Source organism: Colletotrichum spaethianum (assembly GCF_022836535.1).
Source record: "Colletotrichum spaethianum MAFF 239500 DNA, contig37, whole genome shotgun sequence".
In the NCBI taxonomy this organism is placed as follows: Eukaryota; Fungi; Ascomycota; class Sordariomycetes; order Glomerellales; family Glomerellaceae; genus Colletotrichum; species Colletotrichum spaethianum.
In genome coordinates, this window is record NW_026054807.1 from 291,484 (window position 1) to 311,140 (window position 19,657).

Below are 19,657 nucleotides of genomic sequence, written 5' to 3' on the forward strand. Positions count from 1 at the left end.
AGCGGCAATGAGGTTAACAGCAACCTTGAGCCCTGTAAGACCAGGCTCTACGGTTATGAGCAATTTCAACGCAAACTTCTCAGCTAAACACATTGCGTCAGAATCGCAGGAATTTGAGAGCTACGAGAGTGCATTTCTTTGGTAACGGCAATTGGTTTTGGGATTGTTTGAACAGAGAATAATCCAAAAGGGAAACATCAATCTCGATTTGAGCATTTGCATGTCATTATTGCTCCTTTGCTAATTCATATGGCGTAGAATTAAACCGATTAATACAAACCAGCTATAGTCGAGTTGTCTTGCAGAAAGCTGGGTCAACTTCCTGGGTTGACTCTCAATGCTGCTTGGCGAAGAGTAATCCACTGCTACACACAAAGTAGGCCCAGTCTGTAGGGGGGCGGGGTATTGTTTCCCCGCAACTCCCACATTTGACCGACTGAGTCGTTTTTGCCGGCGGGCGACACTACCTCTGTAGTTGTTCCTCTCTTCGAAATGCCAAGCAGCCATTTTCAACATTTGAGAGTCAGACATTAACGCCCTAACTGGTCATTTAACAATATGCCACTCGAAATAGGAAGTCTGAGAGCCCTTGCAAATGGGGAAAGTCAGTTTGTTGGCAGCTCTTCTGGCGTATATTTCATCGACACAGTCAAGCGAGCGTTTGCAACACCGGATGGTGTAGCGTCCGACAATGGCCAGCATATCAGAAGCAAGAGACCTGAACATTGTCCATCTCCGCAGGACTGTATTGTCGGAGAAGAGGAAAACATTGACCCGAAGGATTCCCGACTAAGTCTGAGGCAAGAAGAAACCCGCGGGCCACACACCGACTCAAACGACTATGTATCTTCGCCCTCTACGGCTAGGGATCTCCTGGATAGCATGGATAAACTCCCCGACTATTCCGTGGCAAGAGATCTCGTCCTCACATACTTCAGAATATGGCATCCTTTGGTTCCCTTTTTGCAGGGTCCGGAAATCCTGACTGAGTTGAACACTCTTTATCGCTTAGGCTCAACCTGTGTGGGAGAAAGCAACAGTCCAATTGGATTGCTAGTCACTTTCAGGTGTATCTTCAATATTGCCCGCCTTGAGAAAGATAGCTCGCTCGATATAGGCTCTACAACAATACGCTCTCCATCAGATCTCCTACCGACGCTGAGCCTCTTGGCCCTCCGGTGCGACACAATATCTATCCAGGCACTACTTTGTGCCCAAGTCTATCTCATATCTACAATGTCACTTCGACATGCATCATCTGTCAGTGGCTTGATATTAAAATCGATCTTCCAGTCAGGCATGCACCGCTGCCCTGTTCGCTACGAGCACCTGTCCATAGATCAGCGATCGATGCGCAAACGCATATTTTGGAGCTTTTACGTCCTTGATCGGTTTGTCAGCCAGTCGCTTGGGCAGCCGAACGGGGTCCAAGACTCCGACATTGACGTGTGCCTACCGGGACATCGAGAGCTTCATGAGCCAGTCGTTACATCGGAATTGTCGCCTGGGGGCGCAGACAATACCAACCTTCATCTCCCGTCCAACCACCCCAATAGATTGGCAGCGTCACCAACTGGACAGACACAAGGTAGAGAAAAACTACCAGAGGCAGAGAAAGAAGAATGCAACAACGCGAACGGACTGCAGCTTGGTGATGGGTCTGGTAGATCTGCTGCAATTTTGCGACACCGCAAGGAGACACAGGCTGTCCTAGAAAACCATGTGTGCCACTCACAACTAGTGGGGAGGATTCTCGAAGTCTTCCACAAGTCCATACACGCAAGAAATCTGGATAGCCAGGCAGTTCTTTTCCTCAAGGCCGACGTTTCTGCGTTTGGCAATAATCTGACCCAGCCACGCCTCAGTCCGATCATTCTCGACATTCCATCACTGGCACCTGACCCTACAGTGTTCCCGTTCATTTCGTACCATTACACTGTTCTTCTTCTCAACCGCCCTTCTCTTTCCTTGGATTCGAGACACGCAGAGTTTCGAGAGGCTCTACAGACATGCATTGGCGCCGCAAACACCCTCATACAAACAATGCATCGATATGCGGCATTTGGAGGTCCTCTTTTTTGGCCCGGCTACATGTCAGCCGTCTGGATGAGTGGACTCGTTCTGGCTCTCGCAACCCGACTCGAACTATGTAATAAAACCAAGGCTAAATCGTCAGTGACACACTCTCTCGTAGTATGGAATCAGCTAACACACTGGTAGTGCTATTTGCGTAGCCCTTGAACTATTGACAATTATGACGCGTCGATGGGCCATGGCACGAAATTGCAAAGAAGTCCTGTCTTTGTTGCTTCAAGATATTGATGTTGGTGCAAAACAGCATAAAGGAGTTCGGTCGGACACGGACTTGGTTGGGGATAGATCAACAGAGGAACCTCAGTGCACCCAGGCCATCCGAAGTCCCGTGAAGCGCCAAAAGAGAAACAACTGTACAGCTGTTCTACCAAACTCTTGTCATGAGAGTCATGCGCCAACATCTCCACGAGATAACGCTTTGGTGTTCACACAACCAACGCGAGGCCCACTGTTGGCCACAGTTCAAGGAATTAAAGACAGTGTCAACGCCGGAGATCACGAGAGTCAGCGGAACACTTTTCAATACAGCTGTATACCGCAATCTAATACTCGAAACCAAGAAGCGAACGGTTTTGTAACATCACCGAACCTGGTCGCCTACAGTGCAACACCCGAGAACCCTTGTTTTGCGCCGATACCAATCACTTTTCCGGACCGGCAACATAACTTTCCCAATCAATATTTGGATCAATTCGATAGAACTGAGAATCTTTTCGATATGTTTGACGGAGCCACATGGGGTTCCCTGCTAGAAATCGTCAACGGCGCTGGCATAGATACGCATCAGTGAGGACTATCTAGTACAACGAAATCCAACGACGGATTATCTAGACGGGATTGCCCTAGCAGGGAGTTAACAGAAGCACTTTGCTCTTTATCGGTCTGTACACTTGCATGGATATATGCTAGCCAACCCACGCCTGTAGTCAGGACTTTGAGCCTTGCTTTAGTAACCTATTTGGGCTGACTCTTATCTTTACAGACACAATCCATACATATGATAGGATAGATGATCGCTATTTTCGGTGATTACTATCAATTCTTCGAAGGCTAGCCCTTAGAAGCAAATTCTCATGATTAAATGATGGTATAGTAGGATGAGCACCCTAAGTTCCGACTATCCTGAAAGTTATTGGGACTGCGAAGTAATCCATTTGAAGTTATGTTTAACTACCGTCTCCTCCCTGGATGTCCGGAAGATAGATATAGTGCTTCAACAGTACCAAACTAGCCCTAAGACGCTTCACTATTAGCTGCAAAGAATCCGAACCATATTGGCTAATAACTACTTGCTATATGTTTGATTTGTAAAAAGAAGCTAGCTGAAACACAGTGTAAGCCATGCAGATGGTTGCAACTCAAGCACCGGCGTTTTCTTTGTCGATTTTGTATCCGCCAGATCGCAACCCTAGCGATAAGTTTAACTTACTTGCTCGGTTATAAAACGTCATTTGAAGTTACTAGCTTTGATGTCTTGAACTTACCTTTGGTTGAACTGAACTAATCGTTGTTGCTAGACGACAAACAACCACAAAAATTGCTAGTTTCTGCGAGTTTTATGCTTGACTACCAGAAGATTCACATTATAATCATGGCGCAGAATGACGACCATGTCGTGACGCTGACGGGACGCTCGAGGTCGAAAAATTAGTTGCAAATTCCAGAATGTCAGTTAAACCCGATATTTTGGGGAGGGGGTTCTGATATAACACGTCTGGACTAGTTGACAGATACGATTTTAGCCCAGATAATCCTAACAGCCATTGATTAACCTGAAAATGTCATAACGGCGTGTTGAGAGGCTAGATTTCTATTCCTCCAATTAGTGACGTCGTATAATCGGGAAAAGTTTAGGCTAACAGCTTCCGCGGCTCATTATTTAAGCGCTGACGCGTCCGGTTTTCGCCCGGAAGTGGCGCCGACCCCTCTCCTCGCCGCAACACCCTGAACTTTGAATACATCACAACTTTTGTTCATTATTTAAGATGGAACAACAAGCACAAAATTTTTGGCCCCTACTCACTTCATCACTAAACCGCTTGGCATCTTCATAATGTCTTCTCAGTCCCTCAAGATCGCCGTTATCCCTGGCGATGGGATTGGCATCGAAGTCATGCCATGGGGCGTGGAATGCCTTACATCAGTCGCCAAAATCTTTGACATTTCTCTGGAATTTGAATGGTTCGACTTCGCCAGTTGTGCCTACTACCACAAACACGGCGAGATGATGCCCTCTGACTGGAAGGAGAAGCTCCTCAAATTCGATGCCCTCTACTTTGGTGCAGTTGGCATGCCGGATGAAGTTCCCGATGACATCTCACTATGGGGCAGCCTTCTCAAGTTCCGCCGCGAATTCGATCAGTACATTAACCTACGCCCATGTCGCCTGATGCCTGGCGTGACTTCGCCATTAGCCAACCGGAAGCCAGGAGACATTGACTTCTGGATCGTTCGCGAGAACACGGAAGGCGAGTACAGCAGCATCGGAGGCAAGATGTTCGAAGGCACCGATCGCGAAACTGTCATTCAAGAGACTGTTATGACCAGAGTTGGCGTCGATAGGGTCCTTCACTACGCCTTTAATCTGGCACAGAGTCGTCCTCGGAAGCGTCTCACCAGCGCCACAAAGAGCAACGGTATAAGCATCACGATGCCCTACTGGGACTCTCGTGTCGCGGAGATGGCGAAGAACTACCAAGACGTCAAGCTAGACAAGTATCACATCGACATTTTGACTGCGCACTTTGTTCAGCGTCCGGACATTTTCGACGTTGTAGTTGGCAGCAATCTCTTCGGAGACATTCTCTCAGACCTGGGCCCTGCTTGTACTGGTACCATCGGTATTGCCCCGTCAGCCAACCTGAATCCAGAAGGAAAGTTCCCTAGTCTCTTTGAGCCGGTCCATGGTAGTGCTCCGGATATCGTTGGTAAAGGTATTTCCAACCCCATTGGCATGATCTGGGCAGGGCAGATGCTACTTCAACATTTTGGATTTAAAAAAGCTGCGGATCTCTTGCTCAAGGCCATTGAAAATGTTCTTGCACGTTCAGAAGCTCATGTTTTGACGCCAGACATGAAAGGCTCGGGTAATACCGAAGGGTTTGGCAAAGCGATTTTGGCGGAAATTGCAGGGCTGGGGGACAAGAATTGATTTAGTTCTAGGGAACTCAGTAGAAGCAATTGGACTAAGGATTCTTCTGCTACCTGAAGAAGCAGACAAAAGAGTTTTCAAGTAAACACATGTTATGATGAGAGGCTAGGTAAGGCTGACGAATACGTGGCTAATGCTCTCCCATGGGTGCGACTCGCGGGATGGAATATTGTAGATGCATAGCCAACTGTAAATAGTAGATCATACTGAAACCCGGCCTCCAGCATATCATTATTTTCCCTCGACGTTTTTCTTTGTGGCAACACTGTATGTATTTGATCGAGATGTCAAGTGCATTTCAAATTTGAAGACCGCCTTCACATGCATTGAGTCATCATCTTTTCTAATTCAAGTCTATTACCTTTTCACCCATTTGGTAATGTTTCAATTTTAGTAAGACACTGTGAATAATCACAAATGATTATCCGCAGCGCCGCCTAGTGCACGACATCTATTACTTCCATGTTATCATTCTCGTCCACTTTACGCTGATCCATACACAACCAGTACATCTAGAAAAGATAAGGTAACATTTGACGAAGGATTGTGATCATGGATTGTTCTTCAATTGTAAGAATGTAAGAATTTGAGCGACATATTCTATATTGAGTCGTGATGGTATCCCTGTTGTATAAATATTTGTCGAATGTTTGACAACATATCAATGTTTTAACATGGCATGTATGATAGCCTCGGCTACTCAACCAGTAAGGGTCCATATCGCGCAGCAACAATGGAATTGGCTTTATACTGATAATAGAACAGAGCTTCCTGGTTTGCTCAAACCTATCGCCAAAATCCGTGCGTCAACACCAACAACACCGACCGCCTGTCGCCGCCGTTTTGTGATTGAACGCCACAACCACTGCCGATCCCGACTCAACTCGCTTGACACCTAGAATCCACCGTTAGGATGGATAAGAACCTTCGTATAACCATCAATTCTCTTGTCAAACTTCTCATATGCAATCTCTGCGTCGTCGATGTTGATCTGATGAGAAACTACGAAACTTGGCTTGGCCTTGCCTGCGATGATCAGATCGCGCAGGTATCTGTTGTAAGCCTTAACGTTGCATTGTCCTGTCCCGATAGATAGGCCTTTCTCGAAAAGTTTACCGAAGCTTAGACTGATCATGCCCTTTGCCGACGCGTCATCGGACGCACCTGGGTCACTACACAAATGGCACATTAGTCTTATGTCTACTTTATAGAGAGCGACAAACCTCACCTTGGCACGTAAAGTCCCGGGATGCCAAGTCCACCGCAAGCGCGCGTAACCTTAATCATGTTCTCGAGTACAATGTTGGGCTGCTCTGTGTTGCCGCCAGCGCTGACAGCTTGGTAGCCTACTGCATCGACTGAGCGGTCAACTTCTCCGCCGTTCAGATCTTTGATTTGCTCAACAGCATCGCCTTTTGTGAAATCAACAGATGTGCATCCAATCTTCTCGGCAGAACGAAGGCGCTCGACGACACGATCGACAACAAAGACTTTAGAGGCACCGCGCAAAACTGCTGAGTATGCGGCCATCAAACCGACCGGCCCAGCTCCAAAAACAGCAACAGTCTCACCAGGCCTGAAGCCAGATAGTTCAATACCATGCCAGCCCGTGGGGAAGATATCTGGAAAGATATGCTTAGCAACACCTCAGGGGAAAGAAGTTCTAGGGAGGTATCCTTGCCTGCAAGCAATATGAAGTCTGCCTCAAACTCTTTGCCGGGGGCAGCTTCAACGCATTGAAGTCTGCATAGGGTACTCTGAGGTATTGTGCCTGACCTCCAGGGTAAGGACCCATGGCAACGTATCCTGACCGATTGTCAGATTGTATCTGGATCTGCTCCATGTCTGGTGACTTACCATAGGCACCGCCGGCAAAGCCTGGATTCACACCTGTGCAGAAGGCAGTTCGTCCCTCCTCACAGTTATGACACCGACCATCAGCAACGTTGAAAGGCATGACTACGCGATCACCCTTTTTCAAGAGCGTAACGCCACTTCCAAGCTCCTCAATGATTCCCATGTTTTCGTGCCCTTTGAATGTTAGCATTCTGCGCTATGGCGTGGCATGTGGTAGCCTACCAAAGGTGATACCGGCTTCTGCAGCTGTTCTTCCCTCATACATACTGTAAATAACTCAGTAGCTGCACTCTATTTTCAATCAACATTTTGAGCCTACTGCAGGTCTGAGCCACAAATGGCAGCCTTGGTTGCTTGTTAGTTTCTGAGTAGTCAGACGAGCAATGAGCTGCGAGGTCAGCACATATGGTTCAGCTTACTGTGGTGACTTTGACAATGACATCGTCAGGGTGCTGGATTCGAGGCATCGATACATCGGAAACCTTTACCTTGTAAGGTCCTTGGTAGTTCACGGCTTTCATAGTAGTAGACGACATGATGACAGATTTACGTATGGAAGAAACTTCGATAACTAGCCACGGAAGCTTCAGGGCAACGGCAAGGACATTCAGCAGCACTCGTCATATTTATCTTGCGAACCCCTCACCAGACAGCCGACCGAGCAGATCAGCAAGAATAGCATTAACTTGTTTGACAGGTCACCGGGTGACCGGCTTCCACCTAGAGCCGTCATCGCCGCGGGATAACTTTCTCAATCGAGATGGTACAGACGCCGTTGCGGGGTAGCAAGCGGGAAAACGTCGCCAAGAGGCGGGGATGCCGCCGCAATACAGCTTGTGCCCGGCATGTTTTTGGGCCTGATAAGAGACGGGACGACGACAGGGAGAGCTGGCAAATAGCAGTCCCAAGTGAACGAACTTGAATCCCGAACCCCCGAATATTGAGACCAAAGTATCCTCGTCGGTGAATTGCTGCTCTTTGCACGATGCGGGGAATGAATTGCGGGAAGCCTGGATCACAAATGATGACTGGGAGCTTAGCCCAAAAGCTTCCCCGCTAATGAGACGATGACAGTTGCTACGCCAGAGTCTATCTCTCTTCCCCCAAACTCCATTGGTGCATGACGTATTTGAGGAGGAAAAAACGGTGTTGATGGTGTATGAGTAGTAGGTCTGATTTGATTGACAGTCATCACAAATTAAGCTGAATTGCATGCATACTCCGCAATTCTCGCCGAACATTTCTCTTTATGAATCTCATTCTGCAACACTCTTAGCCACGGCCAGCCCTTTCAGCTGATGCCTCCATGATTGCCCCCAATTACAGTATCGGGATACTTCAAGGCTGTCATACTGTTCAGGGCGTTCCGAGCGGGCGGGATCATCGTCACCTTCATTGCGCCACTTGGCTGCATTGTCCTGACTAATGCCCTTTGCAAGTTACGCCGAACCGAGAGATATATGGCGACCACTGCAACAGAGCATATCAGGAATCCAAAATCTCGAATAGAGAGGACGTTAATTTGATAGTCTGAGACGAAAGTAATGCTTCTTTGTTTATCCAAAGTTCTAGTATTGATTGATGGTTATCTTGTAAGGTCCGAATCCCTTCTAACTGGCAAAGTTCCAGCATTGAGACTTGTAGATTGGCACATCAACCTCGTACAAAGTCTTGGTATAGAACTGCGTGACGAACGCCTCAACACCGAAGTGGAAGTTGCTAGCAAACCACGCACCGTTGACGCACTGGTCCTCTGTGGGCTTAGTGAAGGTGACGCCACTCGCGCTGGTGTAGGAAAAGTCGAGGTCCAAAGCAAAGACGTTTACGACCGTGGGCTTAGCCTCAACACCCGCAGACATGTCCAACAGCCCGTTGAACAGCTTGACACCAAGAGCGACGGTCAGGTCAGCGAAAGGATTGAGTTGAAGTTCAACTTGAGCATTGACATCGGTTGTGACGTTGGTCTGGGGTTTCCAGCCGGTAGTTGATGTTTTACTGGCGTCGAGGAAGTCGAGGTGAACGTTGACGTCGGAGATAGTACTGACGACGTCAACGGAAGCCTTCACTGTTCCGGATGCAGCAAACTCAATACCGAGGCTAAAGTCAACCATAGGGCCGACGTCAATAATGCCGGGGATAGTGAAGGCTGAAACGGAAACAGACAGAGGGTTGTAATTGTACAGGTTGGTAGAATATTCGGCGCTGACAGCAGCAGAAATGTTGAGGTTCAAAGCTGAGGAGTAGTCTAGGTCGATGTAAAACTCGCTGAGCTTGAACTCCCAGAAGTTGTAGTGAACATGACCCGCCAAACCAATGGTGCTTTCTAACCTCGCTTCATTGGCAACAATGGTTAAAGGATCAGTGGCAATCAAGGTGGACCCCGAAAGGTCAGCCGAGATAGTGCCGGACAGATCACGTTTTGTGGTAGCAGTGCCAATGTGTTGAAAGTCGATGATAGCATCGTTCATCTGGTCGCGGATCTCTGCCCTCGTTGCTGAGGCTGTGACAGTGAGCGTGGCGTTGTCAAATGTATATCCCTGAACAATATAGATACCGCGCTCGTGCTCGCTGTCGCAGCCGTTGTTATGGTTCGTGATGATGATGAAGTCTTTCGAAGGCCAGCCACTCAAGCAGGTATTGTAATCCTCGGTCAACCCGAATTTGAGAACAACACCGGTGTTAGAGCACTGGACATCGGTAATCGTTTCAATATTCTCGATCAAAATGGCCGGGTGCTTCATCATGGCTCGGACTAGAGCATTTGTCGCGTTAGGCCCCTCATAAGGGAGCGTAACGTTAGTCTTGGGGATCAAGGTGGCTGGCCCGAGAGGGACAGCGGGGACTGAGTCTTGTCGTCTCTGGATAGGACGCAAGATAGTCTTGAGGGGGGATGTGAGCGGCTTGGTGCTAGGTAAAGTGGCCGATAAGGCCGAGCCGGCCACGGCTTGGAGTGCCAAGAAAGTAGAAAGAGGGAACTTCATCATGCAAAATTGAATAATTGCGTAGAGTGAACAAGAGTAAGAAGTGTACAAATTAGCCGGATAGCTCAATTCCGGAGATATCAAGACTCAAAATGATGAATGACTTTGGGGGAAAAGATTGTGGGATGTGTTATTGATATAGAAAAGAGGTTAAGTTAGAGGATCATATGGGCTCTTTATATTTGCAGTCGAATATGCCCATATAATCTATTTCGAGTCGTTCAACTCGGCGGCCAGAGGACATATAGGGGTCAAAGGGACTAAAACCACAAATTTAATCCACTTTACACATCGGATGCCATGTTGGAGGAGTCACCGCGTAGTGACAACTATGCTCCGCCTAGCCATGTGGGACTACAATGTTGATGAGACCAGTAAGGAATCAGGATTAGATCCACGCCATAGATGGACCAGAACTGTGAAGTCTTGGTCAATATACGCCCCTGTAATTACCCCGTTCCTAGCATCAACAGTTGGTACCGTGCTTGGCGAGGGTTATTTGGTTCATGAAGGCATGATAAGAGAAGATTGATCTGTCAGCGTGTGCAGTTTGTCCTGGAAGCAACGTAATGACCAACTTCTACGAACTTACTAGTACCAGGGTTCATTATTTTCACGGCAGATATCTCACTATCCACGCACGTACGGATTAGAGGCTGAGCTTATCCCCAGAGGAACTAATGTTGTTTGAGCCCCAATGACAATGTCTTATAGGCAGGGGTCGTGCGGTAGTTACGGAGAAGTCCCCGAATTCGGCCTCATCCGAGGACCAACGAGTCAGAACACTAGCCATGTGTGTGATTCGTTCAATGATAAACTTTCAAGCCAACAGATTATAGACTACTTTGTACAGGTAAGAAGAGTCCTATAGACTAATGAACTGAATCCATTGTATCGTTTCCGGTCTACGAGGCAGTGCAGACACCCAGCTCCTGGGCGACAAATGGTACCAGTGTAAATAAACAACCCAAACCTCAATGGGCGCCAAACATCCTTCGGAATGACCGAGAGATCCTGACAGGGATATGATTCCAGGGTCCACCTAGAATACCGGCCGGGTTGACCTCTATTCATTTCACTTCCCCCTTTGCCCCAAACCTCTAGCTCCAAAGCTCATCCCATCAATGCTTTGGCCCCCGAAAGCTAGATGGCTGAGCTTATCTAGGTGGATAACCACAGAGCGGTCCGTGTTCGATTTCCAAGGATTATTACTAGAAGCATACTTGCAAAGCCCCGACAGCTTGAAATAGATCAAGGTCCACGGAACAATCCACAAGCGAGAATGTCAAGACCTGAGTCGACGTCTCATCCATGTCGTTATGAATTATCCGAGATTTAGAAACGAAATAGGTCAGATGTGGATATCGATCTTACTGCAGTATAACTGACTGATTGAGTTCTTGTATACCTGTTTGCGATCTAGATCAGGAATTCTAAAAAAGATAAGATTCGCCACACAGCTGGATCACTACACAGTAGAAGGATATTTAGAACGAACATCGTATTTTTTCGTCATTGATCAACCAGGTATTCGATTAGCAATTGTGGTGACATGGTCAGCATCAGGGCCCAGATCCATGGTTATTAAACGTCACTTTGAGCCATCAAAACTAACCGTTTACTAGTCACTCTTCAAAAGGTGACATTGCTTAACAGCCCACTAACAATCAAAATCAACCATAAGCTCTACTAGTTTCTATCTGCCCATTTTTGCATGCTGATTTAGTATGCAAGGTGGAGCAGCAAGAACCCTTGAAGTGTCTCTGCAACGAGGAGCGTTGGATATCTGATATTAATGAAAAGAGAAGAATCTGCAACCGTCCCTGATCTCAAGTCTCTTGACATTCCGCTTGCAGACTTCTCACTGAAGAACATGAATTTGTAAATAGGTTGTGCAGCTTTGCAGTCCAATGTTAATCACAAGCCAGAGGGTTTCCTTGATAACTAATTTTCATCCGGAATTCAGCTTTGCCGCCTGCAGAGAACTTTAAGTTTAACCAGAGCAATATAAAACGGCATATTTATTAGACCGGATTCGGGGTTCTAAGCACGTTTCTAGCGGCTATGTGCGAGGATGATCGCTTTGCACACTTTTCTACAAAGATAGTGGAACCTCAAATCCACAGTTGGATCACAGAGTTGTAACGATCGGCAGATTTTGATGGCGCAGACTTTGAGGAACGCAATCTGTATCTGAGACGCACAAGCATGCCTTCTCTTGAAATTGGCTCAAGCCTGATGTGGAATCCGGGCCAAGCAGCGTTCTCTCCATCTGGACTCGTTGTTGCGGGCAGTCCTACGTGGCCATGCCTGTTAAACATGAGAAGAGAACAGCTGAGATATTCTACAAAGTGATATGAGGGGTTCCGAGAATATCTTTCATAGTCACCGATCAATAAGCTCCAGCCCTTCCTCAATGCTACATTATGCCAGGCGACTTCTGGTCGAGTCATCAGGTTAAGCCAAAACAAGAGTATAGGGGAACGTTATGTCACAGCAACGAGCTAGAGTAAGTGGTACAACCAGCACTCATGCATTCAATTCATCCTTGACAAGCTTGCCCTGAACGTAGACCCTAGCAATGTTGCGGTCATCTCCTGTCATGAGAAACTTTTCGAAGACCGTCCTTAAACTATCTTCTTCCTCTCGCACAGTCATCACACCGAATTCGTCATCCAGCGGGCAGGTCACCCATATCGCATCAAACTCCTTGCCTACAGCAAAGTTGCCAATCTTGTCCTCGAGACAACATACGCTGGCACCACCCAAAGTCGACAGGTAGAACACTTCATCCAGAGACAGCGCCTTGTCCTTACCGCTCGAGATGACCTCTCGGGCGTTGGAGGCTATGATTGCTTGACGGATGCTGTCGAGCATGCTGGAGGAGAAGCCACCCCCGCTGTCGGTGCCCAAGCCGACTTTGATGCCTCTGTTCAAGAACTGGCGTATTGAGGCAGCCATGAAGCCCCCGCCAACCGTCATGTTTGAAACTGGGCAGTGTGAAACGCCGCATCCGTGTTCTCGGATCTTATCCATATCATACTCGGTCATAAATGTGCAATGCGCAAGAATTGACCGTTGACTGAGAAGACCGTAGTGATGATAAAGGTCGGCCTCACTCGAGAATTCTGGGAATAGATCCCTCGTTACCTTAATCTCCTGCTCAGCTTCGTTGAAGTGTGTCTGAATTGCCAACTCTGGGTCTTCGCTTGCCATCTTGCCCAATCCCGCCAGCAAGGCTGGTGTGCAGCAAATGGCGAAGCGTGGCGACAAGACAGGTCGAACTAATTGCCCTGTCGGATCGATTTGCCGGATGTGCTTTATACATTCTACAGTTTCCAACAAGGATGATTCAGCGGACTCATCGTGAAGGTAGCTCGGTGCATTGCGGTCCATGTTGCACTTTCCGACGAACGCCCGTTGGTGCAGATTCTTGCAGGTATCTGCCAAGATCTGTGTTGCTTCAGCATGTTTGGATCCATAATAGGACGCAGTTGTAATTCCCTGCTTGAGGAATCCCTTGACGCAGCTCCTATAAACCTTCCCAGCGTATATCGGGTCCGAGAAGCGTGCTTCGTGCGGAAAAGTAATCTGTTCGAGCCAGTCGAGGATGTGGAGGCCCTGGCCAAGAGAACGCATGGCCCATTGAGGGGCATGGTTATGGGTGTCGATGAACCCTGGCGATAAGAATTGGCCCTTTGCAACCTTTTGAAAATGAACGTTGTCAGGCAGCTTCTTCGATAGTTCTTCGGCAGAGATATTGGGATAAAACTCGGAGATCAGTCCATCTTCTCCAATGACGACACCTGCGTTTTCGAGGATCTCCGCTTGGTTAGGACCAAGGGAGTGAATCAGAGCACCATGAAAAGCTAAGGCTTGTACCATCCTGATAATGAGTCCTAGCCGAGTCAGAAAGAGATCGACCGATTCACCGAGAGCTGAAGGGCAATGCGTTGGGGATAGAAAGATCTCAGTACGTTCTGGCAAGATGTCACCCTGAGCTATCCTATTGTGTGAAAAGGAAAAATGATGGCTCGCTGATGCTGATGTAAAAGCAACATAAGGAGAGGGGATCGTTGGCTTATCTTATCATCCCGGGAGCTTATCGTGTTATCAGTGTTTTTGAGTTATCATACGGAGCTAAAATTTTGTCACTCTATGAACACTGCTAACGCGATTAAACCGGGTTAGCCTATCTACCGGTTTCAAACCAGACTGGTTCAGATGCGTTTTCCTGGCAATTAAGCATAACTGGAGCACTCACAGTGCCATGTCTAGTGCATCGTCGTAATTTGCTCAAGTATCTTGCTGTAGACACCTTGCAAACCCAGAACGCGCAAGCTAGCAAGACGTTTACTGACAACTTATGGAAAAGATTTCTCAGTCGTCAGGTCTAAATTAATGAATTGCCCCGAGGCCGAATGACTGTATCGAGCAGCGATGCACTAACATCGGAGACAAATAGCAGTTAGGTAGTTAGCTGAATTTGGGGAGGAAATGTTCCCAAAGACATTGTTCAGTGGAAGACGATGTGGCGGAGAGTTCTGGCTTTGGGTTTCGCGAGACACATGGTACTCATGGTCAAACAATTTACCTAAAATAGCAAAAGTTACAGAGACAAGCAATCTCGGAAACAATGCGGCAATGCTTACCGGGATGATGATAGGTCTCATTGAAAAATGTCGAAGACCAGATGGAAAAGACAGATGCAAACACGCCGCTCAGTATGTAGTATTAACGGCCCCAGTGTTCGAAGACCCTGAATGATGTAGCCAGGGTAGGCTGTTGGTTGCACAACCGCAATCACGTCATGTGTCCACCCTGTATCTACGTGTAAATAGCTGCTGTGAATACTATTCTTGTCCCGCTGGTTCCGTTGGTAGTGCGTTTTGAAGATCTTCGACAATATTTCGGCAAATGGGGTGCTCTGGACGCGTTAGTGGTACCGTAATTGGGCCTCGAGCGCCAGGGCTGCTGGCCAGGACTTGCATCCAGAAGACCATCTCTTTCGTCAGAACGTGTAAAACTGCGCTGTTGACAACGCCACAGATGAGTGCCACAGTGCCACAGTGCCACAGTGCCACAGTGGTACATAAGTTGCCGATGGCGCGGCAGCCAAACCTGTATTTTCCGGCGTAACGTAACTGTGTGGCAGGTGTTCTCGTGGCGCCCCTCCTAAATGACGACTGCCAATGGGCGGCCATTCTCCTGGTGGAGATCCCGTTCCCTGTTTTCCAGGGCGCTCATCATCGGATCCGTGTGCCGGCGCGCCAAACATCGGAGACAAGCTTCTATTACTGCGGGAGCGGATGTTGCTCGATCACACGTCCCCGCAACTCACGTCATGAATACCTCCTTCGCCGTCATGAAGCTGCGTCTTGACCAGAAGCTTAGTCTTGGGAGTTGATTGTCTGCCAATAACTACTCCACATGAGCTCATAACATTACAATCTGGACTGCAGACATGGGTCGCTGATACTCTTGACTGACCCTAGCGAGACAGCTCTTGGTCTGGACCAGCTTGAGAGCCGTGACATCACATTGATAGTTGGGCCAGAATGGAATGAACTGCGTTCTGAGCAGAGAGTATTTGATGCTCATGATCTCTCATGTTGGACAGGATATTTTCCCAGATAACAACACAATTCAAAGCTACCTCGGACAAAAACTCCTTCCTTGATACCCCAACACACACACGAATAGTACCAACACCATCTGATTTCCAATTCTACCCGAAAGCCAAAAGAACAACAGCCAATAATCATGGGTTTGGGTTCAAAGATTAAGAACGCGCTCCACAGCGACGACCACCCCCAGAAGTCCTACGAGGGTGAGCAACCTCCGGGCGCGTTCCCTTCGGATTCCACCACCGCCGCAAACACCAAGCACAACACTCTAGGCACCACAGGCACCACAGGCACCACAGGCAACCACACCGGCAACCATACGACCGGTGGATACTCCGGTGGCAAGACTGGTACGACGGGCACACACACCAGTGCTCACAGTGGCTCTCACACCAGCAACACTGCAACAGGGTATGACGATCCCGATGGCGTCCACGGCCCTCACGGCAGGAGGACTTTGAACAAGGCGGATCCTCGTGTGGATTCTGACCGTGACCACCGTGGCGCCCCTAGCTCTGGTTTGACTGGCAGCAATACTACCCATGGTCAAACTTCGGGAACCGGCTTGACCGGGAACAGTTCCACTCGCGGTACTCATGGCACGGCTACGAACTCAAGTGTAACCGGCAGTAACAACCCCTACTCGAGCAATGCCACCACAGGTTATAACGACCCCGACGGAGTCCATGGTCCCCATAGCGGACGTGCGGCCAATAAGATTGATCCCCGCGTCGACTCCGACCGCGACCACCGTGGCGCTCCCGGCTCTGGTTTGACCGGAAGCAATACATACGGCACAAGCACCGGCACCGGTCACGCCGGGGGTCTCAACAGCAACCCTCATGGCGGAGCTACCGGTGGCATTGCCGGCAATCACACTACCGGCTATGATGATCCCGATGGAGTCCACGGTCCACATGGCGGACGTGCGGCTAACAAGATTGATCCCCGCGTCGACTCCGACCGTGACCACCGTGGCGCTCCCGGCTCTGGTTTGACCGGAAGCAATACCTACGGCACAAGCACCGGCACCGGTCACGCCGGGGTCTCAACAGCAACCCTCATGGCGGAGCTGCCGGTGGTATCGCCGGCAACCACACTGCCGATTATAACCACACTACCGGCTATGACGACCCTAACGGAGTCCATGGTCCCCATGGTGGACGTGCGGCTAACAAGCTTGACCCCCGTGTCGACTCTGACCGTGATCACCGTGGCGCGCCTGCCACCGGGCTTACCGGCACCCATCGCCCCACTGACTCCGGTGTTGATGTTGGACACGGCCCCGGTCACAACAAGCCGTACCCTGGCGGGAACCTTCGGAACACCCAGGAACCATACTGGGGCGATGTAGGACGCGATGGTCACAGTGTCGCCGGTACTCGCGGAACCCAGGGTACTTCTGGTACTCTTAACAAGGACTTGCCTCTGCGCCCTAACGAGTCTGGTATCGGCCGAGGAGGTCCTCAGGCCATAGGTGGGGGCACTTACAATGCCGCTGATACTCACCATCATGACCCTGCTTCCAGCGTTGACCGCTCCATGGAAGGACGTGACTTCACCCACACCAACCAGAGCGGCAACGTCGGTATCGGCGGTGCCGGCAGCGACCCTTACAGCGGTGTCCACGGCGCTGCTCATAATCCTCAGGCGGCTCTCGCTGGCGGTAGCACCAGCGATCCTTACGACACCCGGATGAGAGACAGAGACATGGGTCGCGAGCGTACTGGCCATGGTGCCGCTGGCGCAGGTATCGGTGCAGGCGTTGGCGCGGGTGCCGCCATGGCTGCTGGCCAGGCTGCCCACCGTCATCACCGTGATGACATGCATGAGTCTGGTTACGGCGCGGGCAACACCGGTGCCGGTAGTCTGAACTCTGGCATTGGCCACAACAACACCGCGTCCCACGGTATTTCTAACACCCACGGCGGTGTCGGCGGCGGTGTCGGCAGCGGCGTTGGTGGTGTTGATGGTCACTCTCGCTCCAGCATCAGCGGCCATGAACCTGATGTTCCCAGAACGAGCATGCTTGACCCCTACAACGAGTCTTCCACCACTTCAGGCGTTCAAGGCAATGTGGCCGGTGGCAAAGGTGGTCATTACGAAGGACGCAACGGATCTCCCCCATTCAACCAAGGTATGCAAAATCCCCATGTCCCTGGCACCACCGGCCTGGGATCCAGTAATATGGGCCCTGACCACTATGGCCCAGGACATGAAGGAGCTAAGGTTTTCCACACCTGCACACGCTGTGGCGAGGACAACGACATCAGCAAGTACTTTAAGAAGGATGCAGTATACCGCATGGGTTAAGAGTTGATTGATGTCAAGCAAGCATTTGATACCAAATTGTATTTTCATATTTAGTCATAATGATCATGACATCTAACGCTATTATCTTACTACAAAACCTTTTGGCTTTCAAATTCTACCTTCCCAAAGATGATATAGTGCGGAAGGAATTGAATCGGTAGAAGTGAGAAGGGTATATAAATGATGGTTGTAACATTTTAACAAAATGCCCCGGTGTTTAAACCAAAGACTGTCCATTCATTCATGTTCCTTGCGATAATAATCCTGTCTGTGTGCATCAAGAACCATTTGGCATATCTCACCATAGCCTTTTCCATCCGACTTTCACATCCCGGTCTGGCAGGACAGACCCAGCACCAACAGACGCCTTCTCATTGACGGGTGGCTGGTCTGCAATCGATCCATCGAACTTGACCCAGTTCTCAAACTCAATATCAAACCGAGATACGATCATGGCAACCGCCAATATAATCTCCTGTTTGGCAAAAAGCCGTCCCGGACACATGGAAACACCACCGCCTGAGGAATCTATTAGTCCTGGCCGTGTCTAATCAGCCACAGTACTTACCATAGGGAAAGAAACTGCTTGGTCTGCCAGCCATAGAGAACTCTTTTGCCTTCTTTATGCCCAGTTTCATCTTCTTTCTCGACGTGTTTGATGTGACGCTCCGCCCAAAATTCGGATGCAGGATGACCCTCAACGCCCCAAACAGATTCATCGAGATGCGCAATCTGGTTCGGGGCTTGCACCAGAGAACCTTTGCTCAAATGATATCCATCGAGTTCTATGGACTCTAGAACTTCTCGCGTGACATTGATAGACACGTGCAGTCGTAGGGTCTCGGTATAAATCGACTGCAGCAACGGCAGAGTCATAAGTTTTGCTACGTCGAAAGTGATTGAGTTGGTTTTAGAGTCCTTGATAAACGCCTCCTGGACCTCGTCTCGTACGGCTTTAAAAAGCGATGGGTCCTTGATGACCTCCACGACTGCCCAAGTAGTTTGTGGAACGGAGTTTACATTAATTCTGAAAATCGTCAGATGAGCAACCAAATCAAAAAACAGCTACTCCCCAATCTTGCTTATACACTGACCCCATAATGTTTGAGAAATACATGCCGGATCGTGACTGAATCGAAAATCCTTTATTGTTCCAATGCTTTGAGTGTTCGCGCTGAAGTCTCGAGCCGAAGATCGGTTCCCAATCAGCGTCGACGTCTGGACCATTCCAGTCAAATGACGACCAAGCGTTCGTCAGAAACCTTTCCATCATCGAGAATGTCTTTTGCTGGATTTGCTTCGGTCTCGGATTATACCACGAAGGCAAGAGGTACATAAGCTGCATCCTAATATCGTTGAACTCCCAAAGGGTATCCACAAACTCCGGATGGTCCTCTATGAGTTTGCGTCCTGCAAGAGAGATCGTGGCAGCTTCCGCCATGTTTTTCTTCAAGTACTTGAACAACTGTACTGTAATCCACTCCTTTAACGGTTGCTGGTCGAGCTTCTCTCCGAAAAAAAAGTATGAATGATTGGGCCAGCCGAGCCGTTGCTTCTGCACGGAGCAGGTGCTCATCGAAAATGTGATGCAGCCCGACCCAGTAGCGTTGATGCTCAAGCACATTCTCTATCCC

The 19,657-nt window shown here is 49.0% G+C and overlaps 6 protein-coding genes across 6 annotated transcripts; 2 read left to right on the plus strand and 4 right to left on the minus strand.

Moving 5' to 3' along the window:
- Window positions 1-4,147: 4,147 nt before the first annotated feature.
- ColSpa_10663 (D-malate dehydrogenase [decarboxylating]) lies at window positions 4,148-5,245 on the plus strand (the record flags this gene model as incomplete). Its single annotated transcript, XM_049276875.1, has 1 exon — window positions 4,148-5,245. One exon carries the CDS (start codon window positions 4,148-4,150, stop codon window positions 5,243-5,245), a length of 1,098 nt encoding a protein of 365 aa, XP_049132832.1.
- An 895-nt stretch (window positions 5,246-6,140) lies between these two features.
- Window positions 6,141-7,638, minus strand: ColSpa_10664 (PWI domain-containing protein; the record flags this gene model as incomplete). Its single annotated transcript, XM_049276876.1, has 4 exons — window positions 6,141-6,417; window positions 6,474-6,867; window positions 6,956-7,298; window positions 7,522-7,638. The coding sequence occupies 4 exons, from the start codon at window positions 7,636-7,638 to the stop codon at window positions 6,141-6,143; spliced, it is 1,131 nt and encodes a 376-aa protein (XP_049132833.1).
- Window positions 7,639-8,712: 1,074 nt separating this feature from the next.
- ColSpa_10665 (uncharacterized protein) lies at window positions 8,713-9,843 on the minus strand (the record flags this gene model as incomplete). Its single annotated transcript, XM_049276877.1, has 1 exon — window positions 8,713-9,843. One exon carries the CDS (start codon window positions 9,841-9,843, stop codon window positions 8,713-8,715), a length of 1,131 nt encoding a protein of 376 aa, XP_049132834.1.
- Window positions 9,844-12,612: 2,769 nt separating this feature from the next.
- On the minus strand, window positions 12,613-13,968 carry ColSpa_10666 (guanine deaminase; the record flags this gene model as incomplete). The annotated part of the gene is made up of 1 exon (XM_049276878.1): window positions 12,613-13,968. The coding sequence occupies one exon, from the start codon at window positions 13,966-13,968 to the stop codon at window positions 12,613-12,615; it is 1,356 nt and encodes a 451-aa protein (XP_049132835.1).
- A 1,878-nt stretch (window positions 13,969-15,846) lies between these two features.
- Window positions 15,847-18,023, plus strand: ColSpa_10667 (uncharacterized protein; the record flags this gene model as incomplete). The annotated part of the gene is given in 2 exon segments (XM_049276879.1): window positions 15,847-16,875; window positions 16,890-18,023. The coding sequence occupies 2 exon segments, from the start codon at window positions 15,847-15,849 to the stop codon at window positions 18,021-18,023; spliced, it is 2,163 nt and encodes a 720-aa protein (XP_049132836.1).
- Window positions 18,024-18,321: 298 nt separating this feature from the next.
- On the minus strand, window positions 18,322-18,661 carry ColSpa_10668 (cholesterol 7-alpha-monooxygenase; the record flags this gene model as incomplete). Its single annotated transcript, XM_049276880.1, has 2 exons — window positions 18,322-18,542; window positions 18,592-18,661. The coding sequence occupies 2 exons, from the start codon at window positions 18,659-18,661 to the stop codon at window positions 18,322-18,324; spliced, it is 291 nt and encodes a 96-aa protein (XP_049132837.1).
- Between the last annotated feature and the right edge of the window lie 996 nt (window positions 18,662-19,657).